This window comes from Haliotis cracherodii, unplaced genomic scaffold (assembly GCF_022045235.1).
Source record: "Haliotis cracherodii isolate W230 unplaced genomic scaffold, xgHalCrac1.p SCAF_14, whole genome shotgun sequence".
Lineage (NCBI taxonomy): Eukaryota > Metazoa > Mollusca > Gastropoda > Lepetellida > Haliotidae > Haliotis > Haliotis cracherodii.
Window position 1 is genome coordinate 35,680,375 of NW_027266269.1, and position 27,290 is coordinate 35,707,664.

General features: G+C 39.3%; 1 protein-coding gene across 1 annotated transcript; it reads right to left on the bottom strand.

The window, feature by feature from the left end:
• Positions 1-774: 774 nt before the first annotated feature.
• On the bottom strand, positions 775-26,401 carry LOC139461218 (thioredoxin domain-containing protein-like). The gene is made up of 9 exons (XM_071242824.1): positions 26,078-26,401; positions 24,906-24,983; positions 17,421-17,534; positions 15,044-15,185; positions 13,562-13,615; positions 12,994-13,089; positions 11,516-11,641; positions 11,099-11,135; positions 775-1,745 (listed from the first exon to the last, which is right to left on the bottom strand). The coding sequence occupies exons 1-9, from the start codon at positions 26,250-26,252 to the stop codon at positions 1,611-1,613; spliced, it is 957 nt and encodes a 318-aa protein (XP_071098925.1). The 5' UTR covers positions 26,253-26,401; the 3' UTR covers positions 775-1,610.
• Positions 26,402-27,290: the final 889 nt, after the last annotated feature.

A 27,290-nucleotide genomic window follows, 5' to 3' on the forward strand; every position in this document is an offset into this window, starting at 1 on the left:
GTTTGACTGATTGGAGTCAGTGATGCTAAGTTTGCTGGCGCCTTCAACAGCCATTTAATCCACCCACCCCATGTTCACGAGGCAAGGGAGTTAACTGACTGTAAAAGTCCAGTTTCCACCCTTGCCGAACTAGGCTGGAATTTCTGGGTTCGTCCATAGCGCCACCAGTGGCTAATAGTTATGTCCCTTCTAAGTCCCTCCTATTAACCAATCAGATTCCACCTCTTACATCACTTGCATTTGCTTCAAACAAAATGGCGGTGCCCAGTGAAGACAATATGATCAATAATCAATATCGATATTGTATTAAAATGCGTCTTACTTCGTGAATTGCATCAAACTACATGGACACCTTCACTAAAACATTAAAAGATTTGGAAAATATTTACTTACGCTAAGTTGACAGTACACCTGCTTTGCAAATCCTGCAACTGACAGAAATCTGCACTGCAGTTTACCAACCGGATGTTGTTTTTCCTATTTTGATTGGACTATGCATAGACTCGTTAGTCAAGCCAAAATATAACTCCGAAATTCCAGCCTATTTCGGCAAGGGTGGAAACTGGACTTTTGTAGTCAGTTAACTCCCTTGCCTCAGGAAGATGATCCACCCTTTCTACCCCTAAAACTTTCTTAACTCCAGGGTGTACTATACTCAGTGTCGTTATTGAGGGCTCATGAAGATAACAGAAGATAAAGTGTTGCATTTTCAACCTCCAAGAATGAAGATCAGTAGCATCTTGAATGACCTATTTTATACCCACTGACTGTCATGTGCATGGTGAGTGAGTGAGTGAGCTGGGTTTAACGCCGCTTTTAACAGTATTCCAGTTATATCACGGTGTGTCAGCTTAATGTGGGAGGAAAGCCGGAAGTGATGCATGTCTCAGACGTTTACCACTTCGGTGAAACCCATGAGCAAGGGTATGGTGCTGACAAACCTAGAAACATAATCGGGGTGAACCGGGATTTGAACCCACAATCATAACTTTGCACAGCGAATCACAGTGCCTTTGACGACTTGGCCACCCGTGCCCCCAGATGGGCTAAACCTTTGGTTACTTACAGGTGTGAGTTTTGGGTAGGTATTGCCATCACCTCCAATTTTGCACTTACATTTTTCCAGTTCCATAAAAGCATCCGATTAGTGTGACTTAGGCATAAATATCATTTATTGTAATGTTTGTTGTTTAACGCTGCACTCAGCAATATTTCAGCTATATGACAGCGGTCTGTAAATAATCGAGTCTGGACCAGACAATCCAGTGATTGATATCATGAGCATCGATCCACGCAATTGGGATACGATGACATGCATCAACCAAGTCAGCGAGCCAGACAACCCGATCCCGTTAGTCTCCTTTTACGACAAGCATAGGTTGCTGAAGACCCCCGGATCTTCACGGAGGCATAAACAACATGTTCTTCAACTGTCAATCACAATGGCCACATACCCAGACCTACTGACACTTGTTGTTCATGTCGTATATCTACCCACTATTATAACCTAGTGACCCTTCAATAATGACGCTGAGTATATATCCACCCTGTGATCTTCCATACATAAGATACAGAGTAGACTCTGCTGAACAGGGAGCACACGGCAGCCTCTAGAACAACTTCTTCTTTCTCTCTGCAGCTCTACGACTCATGACACAAGCACAGACGAGGATCAGCAGAACAAGGGAGACTACTCCTCCGGCAATTGTCAGGAAAGTGAAACGATTGGGGCCTTCAATTTGATCCTGCAAAATGAAATATAAAGTTTAACACAAAACAACTGTTATGGACTGTATGACCAATTCAAAATACTGAAGTCACAACTTTGAAACTGGTACCCAAAGCTTAAGAAAGCTGCTTTCTAATTCGTTGCAAATTAGGTGTGTCGGAGTCGGAGTGCGAGACTGTCGGATTAACAGGTCTAAATAGCACTGATTTAATCGGTTCCCATCATTAGTGTTGAATAAAGCCGATTGTCGGATTAACGAGTGTCGGATTAACGAGACATGACTGTATAGTGTAGAAACTTGTTTCAGCGTCTACATTTTCTGAGCCAATTGGGACCTTTTGATATGACTTGTTTATGAGATTTTTGTCCAATACCAAGGCTAAAAAATAAAAGAATTTGTTCTCAGGCAATGGCTTTTGAAAATATAGTGCAGGCGGTCATTGCCTTTTTTAGGGGAGTTGTTCAAACTAGAATGTAACCAGTTAAAAAGTGGTGCAACTACATAAACAGTTGTGTACAATCAACCTGGGAAAGGCCGACATAAATGCATTCCTTGATGAGTAAAATAATGGAATACCAGTACAGTATTTGATTACCCTTGGACTTAGAATATTTAAGGATTTTTTGTATTTAAAAAAAATGGAAATAAAAACAAAATGTGTGGCAAACATTATAATGATGCGGGCGATGCCTGAGAACCAAGACTATTTTTTTTAGCCCAAATGTTAAGGATTCCAACCCCTACTCAGGATAAGGCACCTAATCGCCAGCACACAAAGTCAGAGACCTCCTAGGCTGAGTGACATATCATGGAACTGTTCTAGGTGAACAATACCTTCCAAATGACGTGCTGGTTTTCTTGGGGAATTAGTCAGCAAAGAGCCAGAGTCACAGGAGACTAATCACAATTTTATTTACAAGAACAATTAACAATTTACAATATACTTAGAAATAACTGAGGGTGCCACAGAGAGTCGGTACACACTCTGGGCTGTGGGAGAGAGGTCTGCTTGGTAAGAGAGTCAAACCCCTTCCCTCTAGAACTTGGCTACAGTATGTATTTAATGAAAGTTTGAACAATAGAACGGAATGTGATTGGTTGATACACGATTGGTTGTGTCCTATGCTAAATGGATGGCTGGACAGAGGGGAAGACTAAATCCTGTTTATCCTGTTGGACTGGCACTAATCTTGTTGACATATTTACTGGATGCTTTGAAAGAGATTAGGGTGTCACTATAGATGAGCTTGTGTGGGGCTAATCCTTAATGCACTATAGACGAGCTTGTATGGGGCTAATCCTTAATGAGTCTTAATTGAAGTAATGTTATTCTAATATACCCCGGTAGGTGATGACAGATATACTTAAATAAATATCCTTTGTCTGGGAGATGGGAACTTGATACCTTAGGCTAGCAACCATCTAAAAAGCTATAACTGAAACTACTGATATTTTATATATGCATTTTACCTGATGATAATTATTACCTGCTAAACTATAATTATATGAAATGGTGTACAAATATTACACCATGATAACTCATAAAAGCACTTGATGTAGATCTAATTATTATAAGATAACTTAGTATAAATGTTAACCATGATAACTTCCCCTCCGTCTGAAAAAGTTTGGACCCCAAACGTGTAAAAATTAAAATAATTATGGCTTAGATGGACAATGTATTAAGTTAAACTGGTAGTATAGTAAATAACAATTATTATAGCGTCTCTTTGATATAAGGAAACATGATATAAAAATGCTGTCATCAGGGAATCTGGATGTGGAGCTGGCTTGTCTTGGCACTCTGTACTGGTGGTTTTATGGGTGATGTAGGAGGCCTTGAGTTCCACATCCTGGATTGGGGTTGCAAGATAGTAGGCTGTGTCCATGGAGGTTTTACATGGAAACAAAGAAAAGAGAGTTAGCATGTCATATATAAATACTTCCTCAGTTTGTCTGTATTAACTAGAAAATAAAACAAATATGATAATTATGATGTAAAAGATCAGTACATAATTATTACTAAACGGTGTCATGGCCAGGAAGAATGTATTGGCGGCAAATTACAAAAGTATATCATGAGAAAAATAGTAATATCCTTCTATTTTTGGATACAATCATTAGACGCATTATATATACATATATGTGCATGTGCATATAACAAGTGCATTGATTTGTTACATTAATACGGTATACAAAAGGTGTATATCATTGTTAGTTTTCGTAACTATTTGGTTTGCCTTTTCTTTGTTTTGGTTCATTTCGGTTGTTAAGTTTTCTTTATTTGAGTTTGGTTTGTTTCGCTTTGATTTTCCTTAGGTTCAATGCGATATGGTTTGGTTTATTTTGCTTCGCTTCGGTTTGGGTTCGCTTCGGTACGGTTTGGGTTCGCTTCGGTATGGTTTGGGTTCGATTCGTAGTATGGTTTGCTTCGCTTCGGTACGGTTTGGGTTTCGATTCGCAGTACGGTTTGCTTCGCTTCGGTGCGGTTTGGGTTTCAATTCGCAGTACGGTTTGCTTCGCTTCGGTGCGGTTTGGGTTTCAATTCGCAGTACGGTTTGCTTCGCTTCGGTGCGGTTTGGGTTTCGATTCGCAGTACGGTTTGCTTCGCTTCGGTGCGGTTTGGGTTTCAATTCGCAGTATGGTTTGCTTCGCTTCGGTGCGGTTTGGGTTTCAATTCGCAGTATGGTTTGCTTTGTGTCATTTCACTTCGCTTTTGAGATTGGTTGATCAGGTCAATGCTCAAAATTTGCTGTGATACAAATAACTCAGATGATCAGGCTGATGCCATTTGTTCTCAACTGGCGACCCATAGTGAAAGGACTGGACACAAGAAAACATAACAAGATACAGCTATAAGCTGTATCGTGATTTGCACCGTTTATTCAGGAGATTTTGTATTTTGATCAAGAATATGTTCAATTGGCAGCAATCGGTATATATGGGGAGTAGATCCTGGTATGGTCCATGGGGACTACTGTCTAAAATACGGTAGTTAAAGGTGTTGATGTTTCCAAAGTCTTTATGTGGAAAAATAACCCTTTTGGATTTATAAATTGGTGCTTCCTCTGGATCATATGGAGGATTATCTTCTAGACGGGACCAATTACGGAGATCGTTCCAGCTATCATCAAGGTAGCGCTGTATGAGGTGGGGAGGAACATTTTCAAAATGGCATGTGTGGACAGTATCAGGATGTTCTTTATATGAGACCTTGACATAGCAGTCTCCTTGAATAATTTCAATGCCCAGAACTCTTTCTATTATATGTTCTACTCTTCGTAGGTGTTTGGGAAAAAACGGATGTGGTTTGACATCTAATTCTATGCATGGTTTGGTGTTGTCTTGCTGGACATTCCCTGACATTGTATTCCCTGACAGAACATTGACTGATTTATTGTCTTGTGCTGATTCCTTTTTGTCGAAAAACTTATGATTCTTCAGTGGACGTTTTCGTCGTTTACCTGACATACTTCTTTTGAGGTGAAATTCTCTCCTAATGGAGTCTGGAATGCTGCTGCCATACTCCCATGTGTTTCCTCTTTCTGGATCCTTCCATTTCACTCTGTAGTAGATTTTGCCATTTGCTCTCTTAGAACTAACAATTGAGTGGATGTCCTCTGGATTGAAAACCTGAGGGATATCCTTGGTTTGATTACCTGATGTTGGACTTGGAGGTTGTACCTGGCTGTCGTCGGGTTGTTTTCTGGATTTGGGCTGGTGATGCTTACTATTCACTCCTCTTTTCCCTTTGTTTACCTTTTCATTTACCTTGGTTGGAGGAATAGGACCTGGTGTGGCATGATTTTTCTTCATTGTTGCCGTGGGACTGGTAGGTTTTTCTGTTGTACTTGAAGTTGAAGCAGGGTTTTTCTTCTTTGTTGGGGTCTTTTGCTTCGGACTCTTGTTGCTGGAAGTACCTGCCTTTGTTTTGGAATTGACCTTCTTACCTTTCTGTTGTGGAGGTGACTGAGCAGTAGCCTGGTAAGTTGAACTTGTTGATGGGGAATTGTTGCTGTCAGGCTGTGAATCACTGACTGGTTCCTCGTTGTCATCCATGACTCCTGAATCTATGTCACTGGGGTTATTGAGGTATGGTTCTGGAGGATACTGTGGACGATCAGCAGGATCAAAATATGGCTTCAGACGGTTGGCATGGACCAGTGGTTTGTGTATTTTGTCGTCAGAACTTCGGCGTAGTTTGTAGGTATAATTTGGACCTGTATGGACGATATAATAGCTACCATACCACTTTTTGGTTAATTTGTTGGAAAGGCCTTTTTCAACTTTTTGACAGTAAAGCCAAACTCTTTGACCTGGGGCGAATTCTGGTTCTTTAGCCTTTCTATTATATTGTTCTGAATACACCTCCTTAGCCCGAGCAGTGTTTTCAGCTGCGATTGTTCTAGTGATTTCAAGCTCCTCAAGCAAATTGGAAAGATAACTTTTGTTATTGTGGCCTAAATTTTCTTTTGGAATTAATGCTACATCTTGTGGAGCTCTCATTTCTCGGCCGAAAAGCATAACATATGGGGATTTTTGAGTTGATGAATTTGGAGCCATCCGATAGGCCATCATGATGCCAGGAATGAAACGGGGCCAATCATTTTGAGACTTGTTACAGTAGGCTCTTAGTGACTGATTGATATAGGAATTGAGCCTTTCTACACAGCTGTTTGTTTGAGGATGGTATGGGCTGGTATGGGTAAATTTAATTGCCAAAAGTTCACAAATTGCTTTGATGAGTTTGGACATGAAGTTCTGACCTCTGTCTGAAATTAAGGTCCTTGGTGCGCCATACCGACAAAATATTTCTCTGACGAGAACATCTGCTACTTCTTTGGCTTCTTGGGTCCGAAGTGGGAAGGCTTCACACCATCTGGATGATGCATCTGTGATAACCAAAATGTACTTGTACTTATCTGGTGTTGTTGGCAGGGGACCGAGAATGTCAACGTGCCATCGGGTGAAGACCTCTTCTACAGGTAGTGGACGAAGTGGTGCCTTCTTGCCATGATAGTGCCTCTTGGTCTGTTGACATACCTCACATGTCTGGACATAAGTAGCAATATCGCTGTACATTTTGGGCCAGTAGTACTTAGGTCTCATGGTGTTGTGCATCCTTTCTTTCCCATGGTGGCAACCGCCAAACTCTGAGTCATGATAGGATTGCAGGACTTGATTTCTGAGGGTTCTTGGGACTGCCAGCTGTTTAATGAACTTGTCTGCATGGCCTTTCTGTCTTTGTGGAACGAATCTGTATAGGATGCCTTCATCAATTTCAAAAGTATTGGCTTCGATAAGAATCTTTTGACGATCCTTTTCATTTTGTGGAAGGACATCATCCTCTTTGTAGTCAAAGATTTGGATGAAATCTGGACAAATCCTTTGTAGGTGACGTAAATTTGGATGTTCTTTTATACTTACTTCAACCAATGTGTCTTGGGTAACATCAGCATTTGTAGCATGTAATGCTGCGACAACATTAACTGGTACTGACTGATAATCCTCTTCATATTCAAAGGTGACTGACCAATGTGTTGTCTGTGTGTCTGATTCTAAGTGATTGACAATAGGTGTGCAAATATCCTCAGTTTGAGTTGTCTGTGTGACTTGTGTGGATAAATGGGTGTTTGGCAAGATTGTGGTACTGCTAGTTGATTTGCTTTGCTGAGTTGAAGTTACTGAGAAGACTGTTTTCTCAGCATCTTCTTCTGTCTGATCATTACAGTTAATATTTTCCTCATATTCCCTACGTGAGAGAGCATCGGCATTCCCATTGGCTTTGCCGCTGCGGTGAACAATGTCAAAAGTGTAGGTAGAAAGTTCCAAAGACCATCGCCCTAACCTACCTGTGGCATCCTTGATGGATTTCAGCCATTTCAATGCTATATGATCAGTGTAGACTGTGAATTTGGAATTTGCAAGGTATGGACGAAAGGATCTAATGGCTTCAACTAGAGCTAAGCCTTCCTTTTCTGTAATGCTCCAGTTCTTTTCGCTGCCATGAAGAGCTCTACCACCAAAAGCTATTGGATGTTCATTATTTTTCTCGTCTTTTTGACTCAAAACAAAACCTATGCTCACATCACTGGCATCAGTTGCAAGAAGAAATTCTTTGTCAAAATTTGGATACGCCAGAACAGGTGTATTACTCATAGCATGTTTGAGGGTGTTGAATGCCTGATCACACTCAAGTGACCATTGGAACTTTGGTTTCTTTCCTACTTCTGCCTCTGAATGCTTCTTTAGCAAGGCATTCAGTGGAAGCGCTATGTGAGCGTAATTTTTCACATACTTCCTGTAGAAGTTTGTGAGACCTAAGAAGGAGCGGATCTGCTTTTGTGATTTGGGCACTGGAAAGGTTCTAATTGCTTCAATCTTTTTGTCATCAACTTGAACACCTCCACATGATAAAACATGACCCAGAAAAGAAACTTTGTCTGTTGCAAAATTGCATTTGGATGGCTTTAGTGTCAATTTTGCCTGTTTCAGATAGTAAAATACTTGCTCCAAATGTTGGAGATGCTCTTCAAAGTTTTTGCTGTAAATTATCAAATCATCAATGTAAATCAGCGCAACCTTAAAAAGCAATTTTCTTAGCACCTTGCTCATGAGCTGTTGAAAACAAAGTGGAGAATTTGTCAAACCTTGGGGTAAACGTTTGAACTGATAAAGGCCTTGATGGGTGACGAAAGCAGTTTTATGCTTTGAATCTTCATGTAATGGCACTTGGAAGAAGCCATTAGCAAGGTCTAAAGTAGAGAAGATCTTAGCTTGTGCATTGGCGATGTTATCAACAACATCATCAAAAACAGGAAGAGGCCATGACATTGGTAAAGTGACAGAATTCAACTTTCTGTAGTCACAAACAAATCTATATGAGCCATCGCGTTTCTTGACTAGGATAATGGGAGCTGAATACATAGAAGTAGACTCCTCGATTAAATCATACTTCAGAAAATCATCTATAAGTTCTTCAGTGACTTTTTGGAGATGAGGAGATTGGCGATATGGTCTACTCTTAACGGGTGGGTGGTCGCCAGTGTCAATGATATGTTGGTGCATGTCAGTCTTTCCTAAATCTGCAAGACTTGTTGAAAACATGTCTCTATTTTGTCCCAAGAATCTAAGTAGTCTGTGTCGTTGGTCAGGAGTCAGTTGTGTATTGGTCAAATCAAATCCTAATTTTTGTGCAATTTTAACATAATCCCTGGTGTCATTGTCTCTGTTCTCATTGTCGGTGTTAACGGTACTGATGAATGGTTGGTCAGAGCCGATTTCAAAAACAGAGTCTTGGTCAATGTAACTAAATTTGCCTACAACTGTACCCTTGTCAAGAACTTTTTCTTCTTGGGAGGGATTCATAAGCCTAAATGTAGCAGTTTTGCATTTCACTTTGGAAAGAGTTCTACCACCTGCTACTTCAGAATGAGCAGTGAGGGAAGCAATGGGTTCAATGAGGATGAGGGAATCCGCTTTGACCTCTGATAGTCTAACCTTGAAATGAATTTCACTCTGAGGGGGAATGTAAATCTGATCTATTGTTTTTGCTAATCCACTAATCTCTTGCACTGAATTGGCTATGAAATTGATATATTGCCTATCTGAGGTGCTGTTGTTAAGTATCAAGGAATGACAGCTATAATCTAAGACTGCATCATTGTCATCAAGGAAGTTCTCACCTAGTATCACTGCTTCTGGTAGTGTAGGCAGAACATAGAATCTTTGAGAAAATTCCTGATCCTCAATGACAAAATCTAACACAACTGAACCTAACACTTTATGCAATTCGCCGCCAACACCTTTAACCTGTGGAAAGGGTGAGTTTCCAAGAGTAAGGTTTTCAAAAGCTGTGCTCAGAAAAGCAGACGAAATACAAGAAATGGATGCCCCTGTATCTACTAAACAATTTGTTGTTTTTGTGCCAAATTTTGCCTGAATTACACTTTTGGCAAGGGGCGTAACTAAAGACACTGTTGGAATTTCACTTTCGAAGTTACTTTCCATACCAGACTCCATATTTGCCATGACACCTATTAGTATGTACCGTACTAAATTAAAGGAAGACAAGTAATCAACAATGTAGTACTTACAATATTTGAAGACTTTTTCTTCCTTTGTTGGTGTCTTTGCAGGAGTTGGTTGTCTTTAATCCAGTGTTGAGGTCAGAGGTAGATGCAGCTTGCTTGTTATTCCATCAGATGATCACGGTTGGGCATGTCCTCCAATGGGTTCTTGTAGTTGGTTGTAGTTAGTTCCTGGACTCCGTGGTTCCGAAAACGATGATTCTCCGCCAAATTATCATGGAACTGTTCTAGGTGAACAATACCTTCCAAATGACGTGCTGGTTTTCTTGGGGAATTAGTCAGCAAAGAGCCAGAGTCACAGGAGACTAATCACAATTTTATTTACAAGAACAATTAACAATTTACAATATACTTAGAAATAACTGAGGGTGCCACAGAGAGTCGGTACACACTCTGGGCTGTGGGAGAGAGGTCTGCTTGGTAAGAGAGTCAAACCCCTTCCCTCTAGAACTTGGCTACAGTATGTATTTAATGAAAGTTTGAACAATAGAACGGAATGTGATTGGTTGATACACGATTGGTTGTGTCCTATGCTAAATGGATGGCTGGACAGAGGGGAAGACTAAATCCTGTTTATCCTGTTGGACTGGCACTAATCTTGTTGACATATTTACTGGATGCTTTGAAAGAGATTAGGGTGTCACTATAGATGAGCTTGTGTGGGGCTAATCCTTAATGCACTATAGACGAGCTTGTATGGGGCTAATCCTTAATGAGTCTTAATTGAAGTAATGTTATTCTAATATACCCCGGTAGGTGATGACAGATATACTTAAATAAATATCCTTTGTCTGGGAGATGGGAACTTGATACCTTAGGCTAGCAACCATCTAAAAAGCTATAACTGAAACTACTGATATTTTATATATGCATTTTACCTGATGATAATTATTACCTGCTAAACTATAATTATATGAAATGGTGTACAAATATTACACCATGATAACTCATAAAAGCACTTGATGTAGATCTAATTATTATAAGATAACTTAGTATAAATGTTAACCATGATAGACAGGTCACCGACTTTGTGTGCTGGGCGATTTGCTGCCTAACTCTGAAAGTGTGGGTTCGAGTCCTGGATGGGCTCCACCCTAAAAAGTACTGGAATTTGTACTTTACAAGGAAAGCGTAATCCCAAATATAACATGTTACATGTGACATACTTTGAAGTGAGTTTTACAGACCTAGAAGCAGTCTGTAATTTCTGAGAATATATTATTGTTGTTAACACAGGGAATTTAGACTACTATATCATGAATCATGAATGATACTTACTTTCAAGGCCTTAGCAATATTGTCAGTAAGTTCATCACTGAAACAAAATAATGATTTCATTAGAAAATAATTCATGATATTTACTGTTGTTGTTGGTTGTTTAACGCCACACTCAGCAATATTCCAGCTATATGACGGCAGTCTGTAAATAATCGACTCTGGACCAGATAATCCAGTGATTGACATCATGAGCATTGATCCACGCAATTGGGACACAATGACATGCATCAACCATGTCAGCAAGCCTGAACACCCGATCCTGTTAGTCGCCTCTTACGACAAGCATGAGTTGCCCAAGACCTATTCTAACCCAGATCTTCACAGGTTGGGAATGTTTCAATACCAATTTTAGAACTTTTACTGATGCCTACTGCAGACTTGGGGCCAAATACCAGCCTATACAATGTGAATACTCACAAGCTTGAGGGGTCCACTGGTACTGACTCCGCCTTCATATTTTTGTACCATCCTTCCACAAAAGAGGTCAAAGATTTGGTGTCATATTTTTCTACTTCATAGCGGTACATTTTCCCTTGTTTATAACTGAAAGAAACACAAGAGGACTCAATAAACAACACCTCGGATCCTGAATATGTTCCTAACAAGAACTATAGGTGGTGACAATGAAAATACAGTCGACGAATATCAAATACATCAACGAGAGCCTAGGAGTATTTCCACTTTTATCAACGAGTGTTGTATATTTGATATCAAAAGACATGAGGGTGATCATCCAACATCATTCTTCCAACTTTTTCAGTTTGTAGGCAGTGCTAGCAGCTTCAGTAGCAGAGCCATTAGTGATGTCATTTGATTGTGATGTCATGGTAACCAGTGATGTCACAATGGTCTGCAAAGCATTGTCATGCAATGTAAATATCGCTTGATCTCACCCAAGCATATCTCCTGTTAGTTTCTGTGAGAGCCAGTTTTGGATGATAAACAAAGATCTGAGATCGGAGAACCTTTCGTCAGACCAATCAGAGTGTTGCTTATCAGATCAGGAAAAGAACAGTCCGAATGGGTTTATAAATTATTCAACCTCAAAAAGGTCATAACGGAGTATTCCGAATGACAGTTAGGGGCTGAAGACTGATTCCATCAAAATCATCTCTTGCTTAAATGGACTACACATTTCAAAACGGAAGAGACTTTCCATAGTCCGTGGGAAGTACTGCCTACAATATCAATTAGACATTCCACAATTTTCTTTTGTTTAGTTTTCAAATTTGGAATCATTATTTTTCAAAGTGTAGCCTGGAATGGAAGTTGCTAGTTTGAAAATGATCCTGTAAAGCTCCAGAAACTGCTTTCTGATTGGCTTTTGTCATCTTTTTGTTACTGGCTGGCGACCAGTCATCGCCGTTATCTACCGGTTATAGTGTGCACGTGATAACAACTCGTTTACGTTTTCATTAGAAGAGAGAAATATTGATCTGACAGTGATGAATAAAACGGGCCTCTTGTGAGGAAATATTCAAAACAACCCTTTATCAAGCCATGTCTTCATCACCTCGAGGACACTGATTCACCTGATCTCAAATAAGAACCTGACGATGTTTAGGTTTGGTTTTCACAAACTCAAATGTGGACATGAACTTCACTGTCTACAATGAGTGAGTGAGTGAGTGAGTGAGTGAGTGAGTGAGTGAGTGAGTGAGTGAGTGAGTGAGTGAGTGAGTGAGTGAGTGAGTGAGTGAGTGAGTGAGTGAGTGAGTGAGTGAGTGAGTGAGTGAGTGAGTGAGTGAGTATGGTTTGCGGGGGACACCAAAAATGGGCTTCCCACATTGTACCCATGTCGGGAATTGAACCCGGGTCTTCGGCGTGACGAGCGAACGCTTTAACCACTAGGCTACCCGACCGCCCCCTGTCTATGATGACAGGTAGTAACTTACAATATGACACTGGGACATTTCGTAACCTTCATCCTCTTCACCAAGCGGGGATTGGTTTCCATGGCAACCTTGGCTATATTCATTTTCCTCTTCATCCTGAAAATGTTAAACTTGTGTCACAAGTAAAATCATAATCAATCTGAAAATGCTAATTTGAAGTCAGTGCCAAACACTTCTCAGTCCACTAGCCCAAACTTGCATTAAAGCATTACCTTAAGTAGAAAAACGGGAAGTACCTGGGACCGCCTACGGGGTCTAGTGGTGGAGCGTCCACCTGGAGAGAGGGAGGTTCGGGGTTCGATCTGCTGTCACATCATCCCAAAAGACGTTAAAAGATGGTACTTCTTGTTACCCTGCCTGGCGCTCGGCATTAAGGGGCTAAAACAAGTACTGGTCGGCTCGGAGCCAGTATACGTGTCTGAGTGGGGTATCTATGTTAAACTGTAGCATGGAATCTCATTGAGCTAGCACTATAAATCAGCATTAGTTCGCAGCCACATACACACACAAACACACACACACAAACATGTTGTTATACAAGTGCAATAATAAACGTGACATCACCTACCTGACTCCAAAACTTTCCATGGCGAACAGGATTTTTGAGCAGGAGTCTTTGTAACTGTAACATGAACCAGTCAGTATAGTCACAACAAGGCGAAAAGTGTGCAGGGCTCACTAATACCCCGACTTCGACTCCAACATATGTCAAACTTCAAAACATTAAAAAAGCAATATGTTAAATCCACTTATCGAAATCAAACTTTGCATGCACCTCTCCAATTGTTATAAAAAGTACACCCCTAATTGGAAAAGAATCCATGAAGTAGTTTTCAAGTGATAGGTCACACAAATGTTGAAGTAAAAAATTCTTCCAAGTTCAAAACATGAAAACAATCATACTCATAGTTTCTCAGAAACTCCACATATCAAAACAACCTATGCACTGCACCTCTTCTATTAGTATGGAAACTGTTTAATAAATTTGAAAAGAATTAATGCAGTTTCAAGAATAGGTTGCATAAATGTATGTAAAACAATTCTAAGTAATTTTTTCTGAAATTCAAAATATTGCAATCAAACTTCGCACTGCACCTATATAATTAGTGAAGAAAGTGTTCACCTAGTTTATAAAGAATCTATGCAGTAGTTTTCAAGTTATATGTCGCACAAACAAATATTCTTGAGAGGACAGACTTGGTATAACTATTTACCCACGCCCTTTTAGGTCGGGGGTGTTATAGAAGAGGACTTAAATGGACTGTGTCCAGTTGGTCAAGTATTTGTAGAAGGTTTGTTTGTTGTTTAACACCGCACTCAGCAATATCCCAGCCATGTGACAGAGGCAAATAAATCACCGGGGACAGACAAACCAGTGGTTGATGTCATGAGCACTGCCCCATGCCGATGGAGTACCATGACATGTAGTACCTTCTACTACTATTTAGGTGGCGGAAAAACATTTGATATCTTGTTCTTTGTTTAAGATCAAATTTTTGTTATTTTAACCGTGACTATTTCAAAACATCCAATGCTCCAAACATGCTGAAGGAGAAGCTGAAAATGTTATTTTTTATATTTTCTACAGCACATATTTTAAAAAGAATTTACGACTCATATTTTATGTTTTACAAGACATTATTTTTTATTTTTCCCATGACATATTTATCACAACTTGTTTTTATTTTTCAAAATATTTTTTTTTCACAACACATATCATTTAATTTTTCAAAACACATATTTTTTATATATTTTTCACAACACATATTATCTAATTTTTCAAAACACATTTTTTTTATATTTTTCACAACACATATTATTTAATTTTTCACAACACATAATTATTTTATTTTTTTCACAAGTCATATTATTTAATTTTTCACAACACATTTTTTATTATTTTTCACAACACATACTTTTTTTGTTTATTTACACAAAACAGATGTTTTCAGGACAGCCAACATGACCAGTGAACAGTTTTGTATTTGTATATAAACCAGAGGAAATATTTTTTATCCCAAATCATTTTTAAAAAGGCTCCAGTACTCACTATGCAACCAGCCAGTCCCCGGTTGTGGCTCCAGTGGCTGCCTGTGTGAGATGCTCAAAGGAGTCGTCAGTCAGAGACTTGGTTGCTACGTCTGATGCTACGTCCAGCCAGCCACCTATGTTCTCTGTGTCCACAGTCACACCTGGAAACGAACACAGCCACACTCAGGGATACACCTTGACCAGCAAAACCAGGGGTCATGAGGACCCCCAATCTCATTAAAACCAGATCTTAGTTCTCGCTACCTCTAAACAAAGATTTGAGGACATCCGATTACGGGTCATGTCAGACCGACCTAGCGCGAACTTTGACCGACCAATGGAATGACCAATCAGAAGGCACTTTCTCGTGCTTTACCGCACTAATTTCAAATTGGCGACTACGCTTCGAAACATATTTTGACAAATTCTTGATTACAAATTGAAATTTGAATAAAAGAACATTCTGGAATGGCTAATAGATGGTCTAGATTGTATGGATTCAGTCGTTAAACTCGTAACTATCGTTCGGAGTTAAAGTTTTCGAGGTTGCATGATTAGAAATCACATTCCGACTGTCACTTTCATAATCTGGTAAGCGATGCACTGATTTGTCTGATGAAAGGTCGGTCTGACGTGACCCTTAATGGGATGTCTTCAGATCTTTGTTTAGCGGTAGCGAGAACTGAGGTCTGATTTTAATGAGATTGTGAGGACCCCTAGTCTGTCTTACAGACCCTGATACAAATATATATCAAATACAGCCCATGCAAGTCTTTAATGTTTGGCAAGTCTAGATCACTGCAGTATTTGAAAATGAAGAGTCACTGGGCTCCTTTTTATTATATCTTTATTAAGATAACTGATAAACTGTTTTTTTCTGTACGATATGTTCATTTCAGATACTAGATGTTAGTCTAGAGGACCCCCAATAATTAATTTCAAGTGTCCTTACAGAAAGTGTGAGGGGCCCTGTAAAGGTTTTGTTTTGTTTTGTTTGTTGTTTGGGTGGTTGTTTAACACCGCACTCAGCAATATTCCAGATATATGACGGTGGTCTGTAAATGATGTCGCTTTTTACGGCAAGCATGGGTTGCTGAAAACCTTTTCTACCCCGGATCTTCACGGGTTCCCTGTAAAGAAATGATATGGTGTAGTATGGTGTAGTATAGTGTAGTGTAGTGTAGTGTACTGTACTGTAAGAAATAATAATTATTTTAATTACAGGAACTTTATATTTCTTGTCAAGAATTTGATACAATGAATATTACTGTGCGTCCCTCGGCAGAGCTCGAGATAAGTTGCGTATTTGTGTAAAATATGCATTAAATAAACAGAAATACACAGACAAATAAAATCCCAGAGTATCAAAAATGGAGAATAACTATAAATACACTATTGAAATAAAATTAATGCGAATATTACAACTATTAGATAAAACAATTGCGTATATTACAAATGTTAGATAAAATGATTGTGTATCAGCCGATCATGAAATTCACTTACCAACAGTTACATTTGGAAAAAGCTTGTGCGCCAAACATATACTGATTGTTGCCAATTTTAAAGCACATCGTGGCTCCTCAATGTACATGTTTTATTTTGAATAGTTGGTGTTTGCTGATTAAAAGAATACCTCCTTTCACACTATGCTAAGTTTTGCAAATAAAAATGGCTTCCCGGAGAGGGAGCTGTAAGCAGACGCAGACGGATATATAACTATTCACATAGTCTTAAATGATTTACGGGGATTGTTATGAAACAGGTTTTAAGCAAAAATACCCAAATGTCAAGAAACAAGTGGGTTAAAAATATTTGAATACCCTCTAAAAATTGTGGATATCCAATCAAAATTAAACCCCTGGGTAAAATACCCAAATAACCAAAAGCTTATCTAGAGCTCTGTTGGGGATACAAGTTTTTTCTGCATCCATTCTGGACTTATTTGCATACTGGACACATATTTCTGCATCGTGTAAAACTCTGTACAATGTAGGGAGAGACATGAAAGGGTAAAACGGTATACAAATAATAACTCTTGACGAGGTCATATGCGAAAGCAAGGACCCGAGGACCCGACCCATGTGGTGGTCCGTCAGGGTCCTTGTTTTCGCATATTGACCTCGTCAAGAGTAATTATTCATTTTGTTATACTGACATTCACTGTATATCATATGAATCCTTTAAACCATCCTCTCTTTTCATTAAAGAAACTTAGCTGCAAACCGTAAAATGGTAGTGTAACAAACGCCATCTTGTTTTCATACATCATGTAACAGGTTAAAACTGATCATGTGACGATACAATACTCGAGGTCAGTGTCAGTCACATGACTTGGGGGTTTACCTAACCGATATTATTAACAATGCCACTGCTGTTTGATGGTACATTGTACTGACCGTCATAGACGACTGGACTCCCTGTGCCATGCCTGAACAGCACAAAGCCAGGACTGGTGAAGGCTCCGTATGTCGCAGCAAGGGCCACGTCCGATATCTGGATCTTCTTCAGCTCTGGAACACATGAGGAAAATAAGGAATTTGATATCCATGATCACATACAGCCAAACTTAAAATAAACATCAAAATTAAAATTAAAATTAAAATTATTCAGCTCTGGAACACATCAACAAACATCCCTCATCCTGGTATGACCACATCAAAAGATGCAAGCCGACCATCAACGTAGACCAGGGCTTCTTCATCAGATCAGCCCACCATCACCACATCAGCTAGGAGCACATGGTATCACATGCTATCACATGTTATTGGTACAGTAACAACCCTGTGAAGATCCGGGTTAGTACAGGTCTTCAGCAACCCATGCTTGCCATAAAAGGAGACTTATACTTGTCACTAAGAGGCGACTAACGGGATCGGGTGATCAGGCTTGCTGACTTGGTTGATGTATGTCATCATATCCAAATTGCGTGGATCGATTCTCATGATGTCAATCACTGGATTGTCTGGTCCAGACTCGAATATTTACAGACCGCTGTCATATAGCGGGAATATTGCTGAGTGCGGCATTAAACAACTAATAAACAAACAAACATTCTGTGTTTGTCCTTGAAAGTTACATTTCCTACAGTATTAAAGAAACATTTACCGTATTCGACGTAATAAGCGCCCAGGGCGCTCTCAAAATTAGAAATAGGTCGCTCTTATTAGAATATTATTTTGGTGAAAAAATAAGAGTTGATAGATCGTAAATTTCGTGGTTTATGCTGACAGCCTGAAATGTTTATATACGACAGGTATATTTTTCCAGAATTTAATTGCCCGTAATTAAGGGTGACATATAACACACGAGTGCGTATTATATGCGAATAAATAAGACTTGTGTACATTGATCAATCGGAAGGGGTGCTAATTGGGATTGTTCATTAGCCAATACATTAGCAAATATCGCCATGGGCACTTATTAGAGCTGGGTGCTTATTACGTCAAATACGGTAACTAGGGTAACAGATGGTGATGAAACTATAATCCACGATGTATTCTTTGATAAGATTCCTGATAACTGCTGTGTCAGGTATAAATATTTGCATAAATGTTTATCGCATAAATAATCAGTCCTACAGTTTTCATGATGATTAGGGAAGTAATTTCAAAATAAAAGCGATTGATAAACGAACCACATATATTGATAAAATCTGCAACAGGCACGCCTCGCATTACATACTTTCCCGTATTCAATCGGCTTGAAAGACCACATTCTCTCACTCTTTTGCATATGATTACTATATGATCAATTGAGGCTGATACGGAAACTGTACACAGATGTTCTAACACTTTATAACAGAATCAATTAAATATACATACCGTATTCGACGTGATAAGCGCCCAGGGCGCTCTCAAAATTAGAAATAGGGGGCTCTTATTAGAATATTATTTTGGTGAAAAAAGACAGAGTTGAAACGTAAATTTCATGGTTATGCTGACAGCCTGAAATGTTAATGTACGACAGATATAATTTTCCAGAATTTTATTGCCCATAATTAAGGGTGCATATAGCACACGAGTGTGTATTATACGCGAATAAATAAGTCTTGTGTACATTGATTAATCGGAAGGGATGCTAATTGGGATTGTTCACCAGCAAATATATCAGCAAATGTCACCGTGGGCGCTTATTAGAGCGGGGCGCTTATTACGTCGAATACGGTATGCGATAAGTGTATTCAACAAACCTCACTTATGACAAATACCAAATTGAAGCCCTGGAAACTCTCAGAAGTAAAACAGCCGAACACGGTAGGGCTGGGACGAGTCCAAATTAATTACCCATCTGCCTATCACCTGACCCTACCCGGGTACCCGCTGCAGGTCTCAACAGGTACAAAATGTCTGATTGGGAACAGTTTGACTGTAGCCCTGGACAAAATGTATTTAGATACACTTATAAAACGATCTGGTCATGCATACACTGAAGTTGACTGAAGTTTTAACAAATAAAAATCTGGGTGCATAGTGAGAAAGAAATGTTTGTTTGTTTGTTTGTTTGTTGTTTAACGCCGCACTCAGCAATATTCCAGCTATACGACAGCAGTCTGTAAATAATCGAGTCTGGACCAGACAATCCAGTGATTGACATCATGAGCATCTTTCCACACAATTGGGATCAATGACATGCATCAACCAAGTCAGCGAGTCTGACCACCCGATCCCGTTAGTCGCCTTTTACGACAAACAAAGTCGCCTTTTACAGCGAGCATGGGTTTCTGAAGACCTATTCTACCAGGATCTTCATGGGTCCAGAAAGAAAAGCGAACATTAGTGACTTGTAGTGTAACCATATAGTTCTAGATCATTTTTTTGTCATTAAACAATATATCACGTGACTAACCACGAGTCCGGGTAGTTCTGTGGGTCCCCAGGTCCTTCTCAGTACTCACCCGATCCGAGTACCCGAGTTACCCGTCCCAGCCCTAGAACACAGTCACCCATCCACCTACTCTCTGCAACTTTGATTAACTTTGCCTGATTTGTGACCTGTGCAATAAACATAGGACCTCACATACATGGGATAGTCCTGGAGAAATTGATGAAATAATTGGTCAATAATTCGACACACGATCAATCAACAGCCTTCACATTTACCAGTAATTACCAGTTTTTACCTTGGACCGATACTTCATGTGACTGCCAGTGTGGACCGGTAAATAAAGTACCTCATTAATCTTAGTTGTTGAACAAAATATCAGTGATATTCATAAAAGCAACAAAGTCTTCTTGTCTGTTACTCTCAGGGTTTCCCCTTGTCTATTTCTAGGTTAAATATCCATTTGTAGCGACTTTGTCTCAAAATATTAAAAAGAGAGAGAGAAAATTGTGACTGAAGTTTGTGTGAATGACGTATAGATAGAGAATCTCACCCGAGTGTCTTTTGATATCAAATATATCAACAGGAGTTGATAAAAGTGGAAAAATCCGAGGCTTGCCGAGGATTTTTGCCACTTTTATCAATGAGTGTTGATATATTTGATATCAAAAGACACGAGGGTGAGATTTTATTTATCATCCAACATCATTCTTTCAACTTTTTCAATTTGTAGACAGTAATTAGCAGTGTCTTCAGTGTAAAAAGTACTGCAAACAGCTTCAGTAGCAGAGCCATTAGTGATGTCATTTGATTGTGACGTCATGGTAACCAGTGATCTGCAAAGCATTGTGATGTAATTTCATTGCAGCGATATCTACAGTGTAGATATCGCTTGATCTCATCCAAGCGATATCTCCTGTGGGAGCCAGTTTTGGATGATAAATCTAATTAAGTTACTTCAGAGGTGACATCTTTGCACTGAACATGATGTTGAAAGAATTGAAACCAAATAACTTGCATACGTTTTTTATTTGTTGAATGTTGGGACTGGCAACAATTAGGGGGGACTGGTAATTTTCAGTGTTGCCAGTGCATAAGGACTGGCAGTTTCAAAAGCCAGCAGGAACGCTGAATCAAGTGATCGAGTCTGACCATACAATCCATTAAATCTCTGCTTACAACACACATTGGTTGCTGAGGACCTAGCATCCCCATGGGGCATGAATTAGTAATACTGTATTCAACGTAATAAGCGCCCATGGCGATATTTGCTAATATATTGGCTAGTGAACAATCCCAATTATCACCCCTTCCAATTGATCAATGTACGCAAGACTTATTTATTCTTGTATAATATGAGTGTTATATGCATCCTTTAAAATAAATTCTGGAAAAATATATCTGTCGTATATAAACATTTTAGGCTGTCTGCATAAACCATGAAATTGACTATCTTTCAACTCTGTTGTTTTTCACCAAAATAATATTCTAATAAGAGCCCCTTTTTCTAATTTTGAGAGTGCCCCCGTCGCTTATTATGTCGAATACGGTAATTAGCTCTTGCAATGGCTTACAGATAGAACACACCAGCTGCTCTTGATATGGGTGCTCTGGATATGTCATGACCAGATACTGGTCTAGCGGTAGAGCGTCCGCCCAGAGTGCGGAAGGTCCAGGGTTCAATCCCCGGCCGCGTCATACCAAAAGACGTTTAAAGATGGTACTTGTTGTTACCCTGTCTGGCGCTCGATATTAAGAGGCTAAAACAAGTACTGGTCGGCTCGGAGTCAGTATACTGTGTCTGAGTGGGGTATCCATGTTAAACTGCGGCATGGTATCTCAGTTAGCTAGCACTATAAATTGGCATCTGTCCGGACTAGTACAAGCAGCCACACACACACACGTGCATGCACGTCGCTATATATGTGCAATAGTCTTGGACGCAACGTTAAACCCCATTTCAACAACTCAACTCATGACCAGATAAACGTCAGCCACCAGTGTCTGAGGATATGCTTCTGAACATGTGGTCACCAAAATTTAAATTGGCCTAAAAGTTAGGAATGTCATCGTACCATGGTTAAGATGGAAAAAGGAAAAGGCAGAAAATTCAATTTTACATATTTAACGGATCAGCCAAGTTCATGTTTAGCATTAAGTTGATAAATTGAAGGTCTAGATAGGAATTTTCAAACTACACCCATACAGAAACATTAACTTTGTTATCAATCAATATATCGATATATATCGTAATACATTTCAGTCAAAATATCAATACAAAAGAACTAATAGTACAATTTCCTGGCTTGGGACATCTTCCCGATGCAAGAGCGTCCACCAGCCTTTTTATTAAAGTTTTCTTTCCACCCTTGCCACATCAAGCTGCCCTTTCCTGTGAAAAATATGATTGGACTATCGCACACTTTGATAGCCCAATCAGAGAACTGGTACACCTTCGTATGAAAGTGATTTGCTGCTGCCTGTCTTTGTTGACACGAGTATGCCCTTTAAACCCCACAACCGACGATTGCCTATATTTTGTGTCAGGGATGAAATTGTGAATGTTTTCATAATCTGATCAACAAGGTCGTCGCCTATTGCAGGGATAAATCTACCCCCGCATGACGCATTAAATTCTGTCAGGACCCATATTTTTTTATATGTTCGTCCTCCAGGACGCAAGGTTTTCATGAAACACAAATGTCCTTTTTTTGTGGAAAATCAATATCAACATTTTTAATGAAGTTTTCTTTTGTCTAAACAAGATTTTGGTCAATCGATTTTCCATGGAAAGTCCCGGTCTAAAAATAACTTAATACGCATATGCGACATTTTTCTTTAAAACGCGATAGCTGATTGGTTGTCAATAAGCAAGTGACCAATTGTAAGAAAGCTTGTATATGACTTCGGTTTTTGTTGTTGATAATTTCTCTAGCAGTCTGCCACCGCTGCCGATAAAGGTAGCAAAGCTGTCACATTCTCAAAAAACTTTGTCATCGATGTTTGGTCAGAATGATACAATTGAGACAAGTGAGTTTGAAGCTTCCCTGGACAAACGGAAAACTGCAAAGGAAAGACGACTGGACTCATAAATAGTCAGTTCAGTGAGTCCCAGGACTCAGGTAGTTAAATTTGTAGATTTATCACTGCTATTGTAGTCGCCATCTTTGTGAAGCTACACGTGATAAGAACAGCGATCTGATCGGATATCAAGTTTTCATTACAAGGGGCACAAATCGTGACCTAAGCGAGGTGGCACCATGGTCGAGCCAAGAAAAGTGGCCTTGATGTTTCAAGGGTAGAAACTAGGCTTCGATATAGGCTAGTGGACACGCTTGCCTCGGGAAGATGGGCCTGGGGGAAAAAAAAGGTTTTCCTTGTTTCCCTTTAATTAATGTAAACAATAAGTAATTCCACGGGAATTGGCATAACGGCAATGAATCAACTGTACGAAGAGTGACTGAGTAAATATCACAATGAAGCTTTCGACCTGACAACACATGAGTTTGATAATTGCAGCAAACATTCACGGTCATCATGCTGAGGAATTATATTCAAAACACGAATAACAGCACATTAACAGCTGTAGCAGCAGATGTTGCAGTCAATTACTCCAGTGTTTATCTAAACCACATCTAATTAAAACTGCAGGTTGACAGGACTTGGATAGACATACAGAAATCAATATCTAAACAATGCCTAAAATTCTCGACTATGAACAGATAAAACAAATTTCACATCTGACTTCTAAGTAGAGACCTACCAAGCACAATATACTGATATAGGTTTTAAGAAGATGACTATAAGCCATATATATTAACATAGTTTTTAAGAAGGTGTTATAAGTCATGATATTGATATCACTGGCAGATCTAGACGATAAGCCAGATATATTGATATCAGATAAGCCAGAAGGTGATATCAGTCCTGATTATAAGCCAAATATATTGGTTGAAGAAGGTGATATCAGTCCTGATTATATGCCATATATTTATATGGGTTTGAAGAAGGTGATATAAATCGTGATATTGATATCAATGGCAGATCTATGCTATAAGCCAGATATATTATATAGGATTTAAGAAGGTGATATCAGTCTTGATAATAAGCCAAATAAAAAGGTTTAAGAAGGCAATATATATCGCGTTATTGATATCAGTGGCAGATCTAGACTAAAATCCAGATATATTAACATAGGTTTTAAGAAAGTGATATCAATCATGATATTGATATCTATGGCAGATCTAGACTATAAGCCAGATATATCATATAGGTTTTAAGAAGGTGATATCAGTCATGATATTGACATCAATGGCAGATCTAGACTATAAGCCAGATATATTATACAGGTTTTAAGAAGGTGATATCAGTCATGGGTTTGATATCAGTGGCAGATCTAGACTATAAGCCAGATATATTATATAGGTTTTAAGGTGATATCAGTCATTGGTTTGATATCAATGGCAGATCTAGACTATAAGCCAGATATATTAACATAGGTTTTAAGAAAGTGATATCAGTCATGATATTGATATCTATGCCAGATCTAGACTATAAGCCAGATATATCATATAGGTTTTAAGAAGGTGATATCAGTCATGATATTGATATCAATGGCAGATCTAGACTATAAGCCAGATATATTATACAGGTTTTAAGAAGGTGATATCAGTCATGGGTTTGATATCAATGGCAGATCTAGACTATAAGCCAGATATATTATACAGGTTTTAAGAAGGTGATATCAGTCATGGGTTTGATATCAGTGGCAGATCTAGACTATAAGCCAGATATATTATAAAGGTTTTAAGGCAATATATATCATGATATTGATATCAATGGCAGATCTAGATAATAAGCCAGATATATTATATAGGTTTTAAGAAGGTAATATCAATCATGACATTGATATCACAGGCAGATCTAGACTATAAGCCAGATAGTTTACATAAGTTTTAAGAAGATGAATTTTTGTGAAGAGGTATCACATCACAGTAAAAGACACTAAGTCTTATTGTGTAAGAGACTGTCATTGTCTTTTCTGGCACTTTCTGCCTTACCTCCAGGGAATAACTCTGGTGTCTCTAGCTGGCTCATCACAAGTTTGGCCTCTTCACAAGTCACGCACCCAGGCTCATCTGAAACATCCATACACATGGGATATACGGGAGTTATGTGGGTGTTCTCAGACACATGGGATATACGGGAGTTATGTGGGTGTTCTCAGACACATGGGATATACGGGAGTTATCTGGGTGTTCTCAGACACATGGGATATACGGGAGTTATGTGGGTGTTCTCAGACACATGGGATATACGGGAGTTATCTGGGTGTTCTCAGACACATGGGATATACGGGAGTTATGTGGTTGTCCTCAGACACATGGGATATACGGGAGTTATGTGGTTGTCCTCAGACACATGGGATATACGGGAGTTATGTGGGTGTTCTCAGACACATGGGATATACGGGAGTTATCTGGGTGTTCACAGACACATGGGATATATGGGAGTTATCTGGGTGTTCTCAGACACATGGGATAAACGGGAGTTATCTGGGTGTTCTCAGACATGGGTCATATGGGAGTTATTGTTAAATGGGTGTTCTCAGACACATGGGATATAAGGGGGTTATCTGGGTGTTCTCAGACACATGGGATATAAGGGAGTTATCAGGGTGTTCTCAGACATGGGTCATATGGGAGTTATTGTTAAATGGGTGTTCTCAGACACATAACAGAGTAAGGGAGTTATCAAGGCATTGTCAGGCATATCGGATATTTAAGGGAGTGGTCACTTAGCAGCGAATAACATGACACAGTCACCCATGGGGATTCCGGTTAAGAATATAGGTCCTCTGCAACCCATGCATGTCATAAGAGTTGATTGCATGGTCATGCTGACTTGGCTGTCTGCATGTCATTATTGTGACCAACTTGCATGGATCAAAGCTCAAATCAGTCACTGGATTGTCTGGTCCAGCCTTGACAATCATTAACAGACTGCCACATATGTGGAATATTGCTGAGTGAGACGTAAAACAACAAACAAACAAGCATTGTTAGTCATGTCGATCGTCATTTCCACGTATAAAGCCTCGCCGAGTGTCAAATCATTGATCAATACAAGCCATTATACACAGCAGGCTACATGCTCGTATAGTGCGTGCGTCAATATGTACACGTGTGACTTAGGAGAAATTGATAAAAAACTCTTCTACAAAAATACTTACAAAATAGAACCAGCAAGTACGGGTTGTTTCTGGCAAACGTTACAAAATTGTCTTTCGTCGCTTCTTCTACGGATGGTGGTTGTACCGGTTCTTCTGTGAATACCGGCACAATCAGTTGCAAATTCAGAAGCAATGTCCAAATCAGACAAAAATTCCTCGCACGTGCTATGACCATTTTCAACACTTAGATGAAATGAAACTGTTAACACTAATTAAAACACTTGGCGAAGATGATACAAGATGCGTCTCTCCGATGTCCAGTTCCCACTGTCGACTTTAGCAGACGATGCCACCGAATGCTACAACGTGTTATGTTGTTGTAAATGATCGGGATCGTATAAATTGTGGAACCCGAAGTGGAAAAGGATTTCTCCGCGAGCTTCATTCACATAAATGACGATATAGTCACTAGATCTAACTAAAAATACTTTGCAAATTCAAGGTGTGGTTTAAAAAAACAATAACTTCAAATTCAGGTGTTTATTGTCTGACAATGGCTGACAATTTTGGCTATAAATTTGTCGGTCCACACTATCTGTTAGATTTTCTTTCACAATTTTCTCCATTAATCCTTTTTTCTTATTTGTAATGAATAATATTACTAACTTAAACTAGTGATATATGTGTTAACAAAGCTTGTTCGGTATAAAGAGTCTGTTTCTCCTCAAAGAAAAACTGTATGTTTTAAAAAAAATATTTTTACAAGCGAAAACCCCAACATAAACACATGTGTAAATTCTAACTATACCGTCAACCACATGCCAAAGAGAGACAATACAAACCGTTCATACTGTGCTTAGTGCCACTTAACTAGGAGATCTCATTAGTCCGTGACGTCAATCAAGTTTTTAATGACCGACGTGCTGATAATTATTTTACGAGCGCTTCTAACGGTGGACTTTTGATGTTGATGACTCAATGTTATGTTTGTTTGTTGTTTAACCCCGTACTCAGCAATATGCCAGCTATATGACGGCGGCTGTAAATAATCGAGTCTGGACCAGACAATCCAGTGATTGACATCATGAGCATCGATCCACGGAATTGGGATACGATGACCAGCATCAATCAAATCAGTGAGCCTGACCACCCGATCAAGTTAGCCGCCTCTTATAACAAGCATAGTCACCTTTTACGGCAAGCATGGGTTGCTGAAGACCTATTCTACCCCGGATCTTCACGGGTCCGTGATATTTTGAGATAACGTTGAATA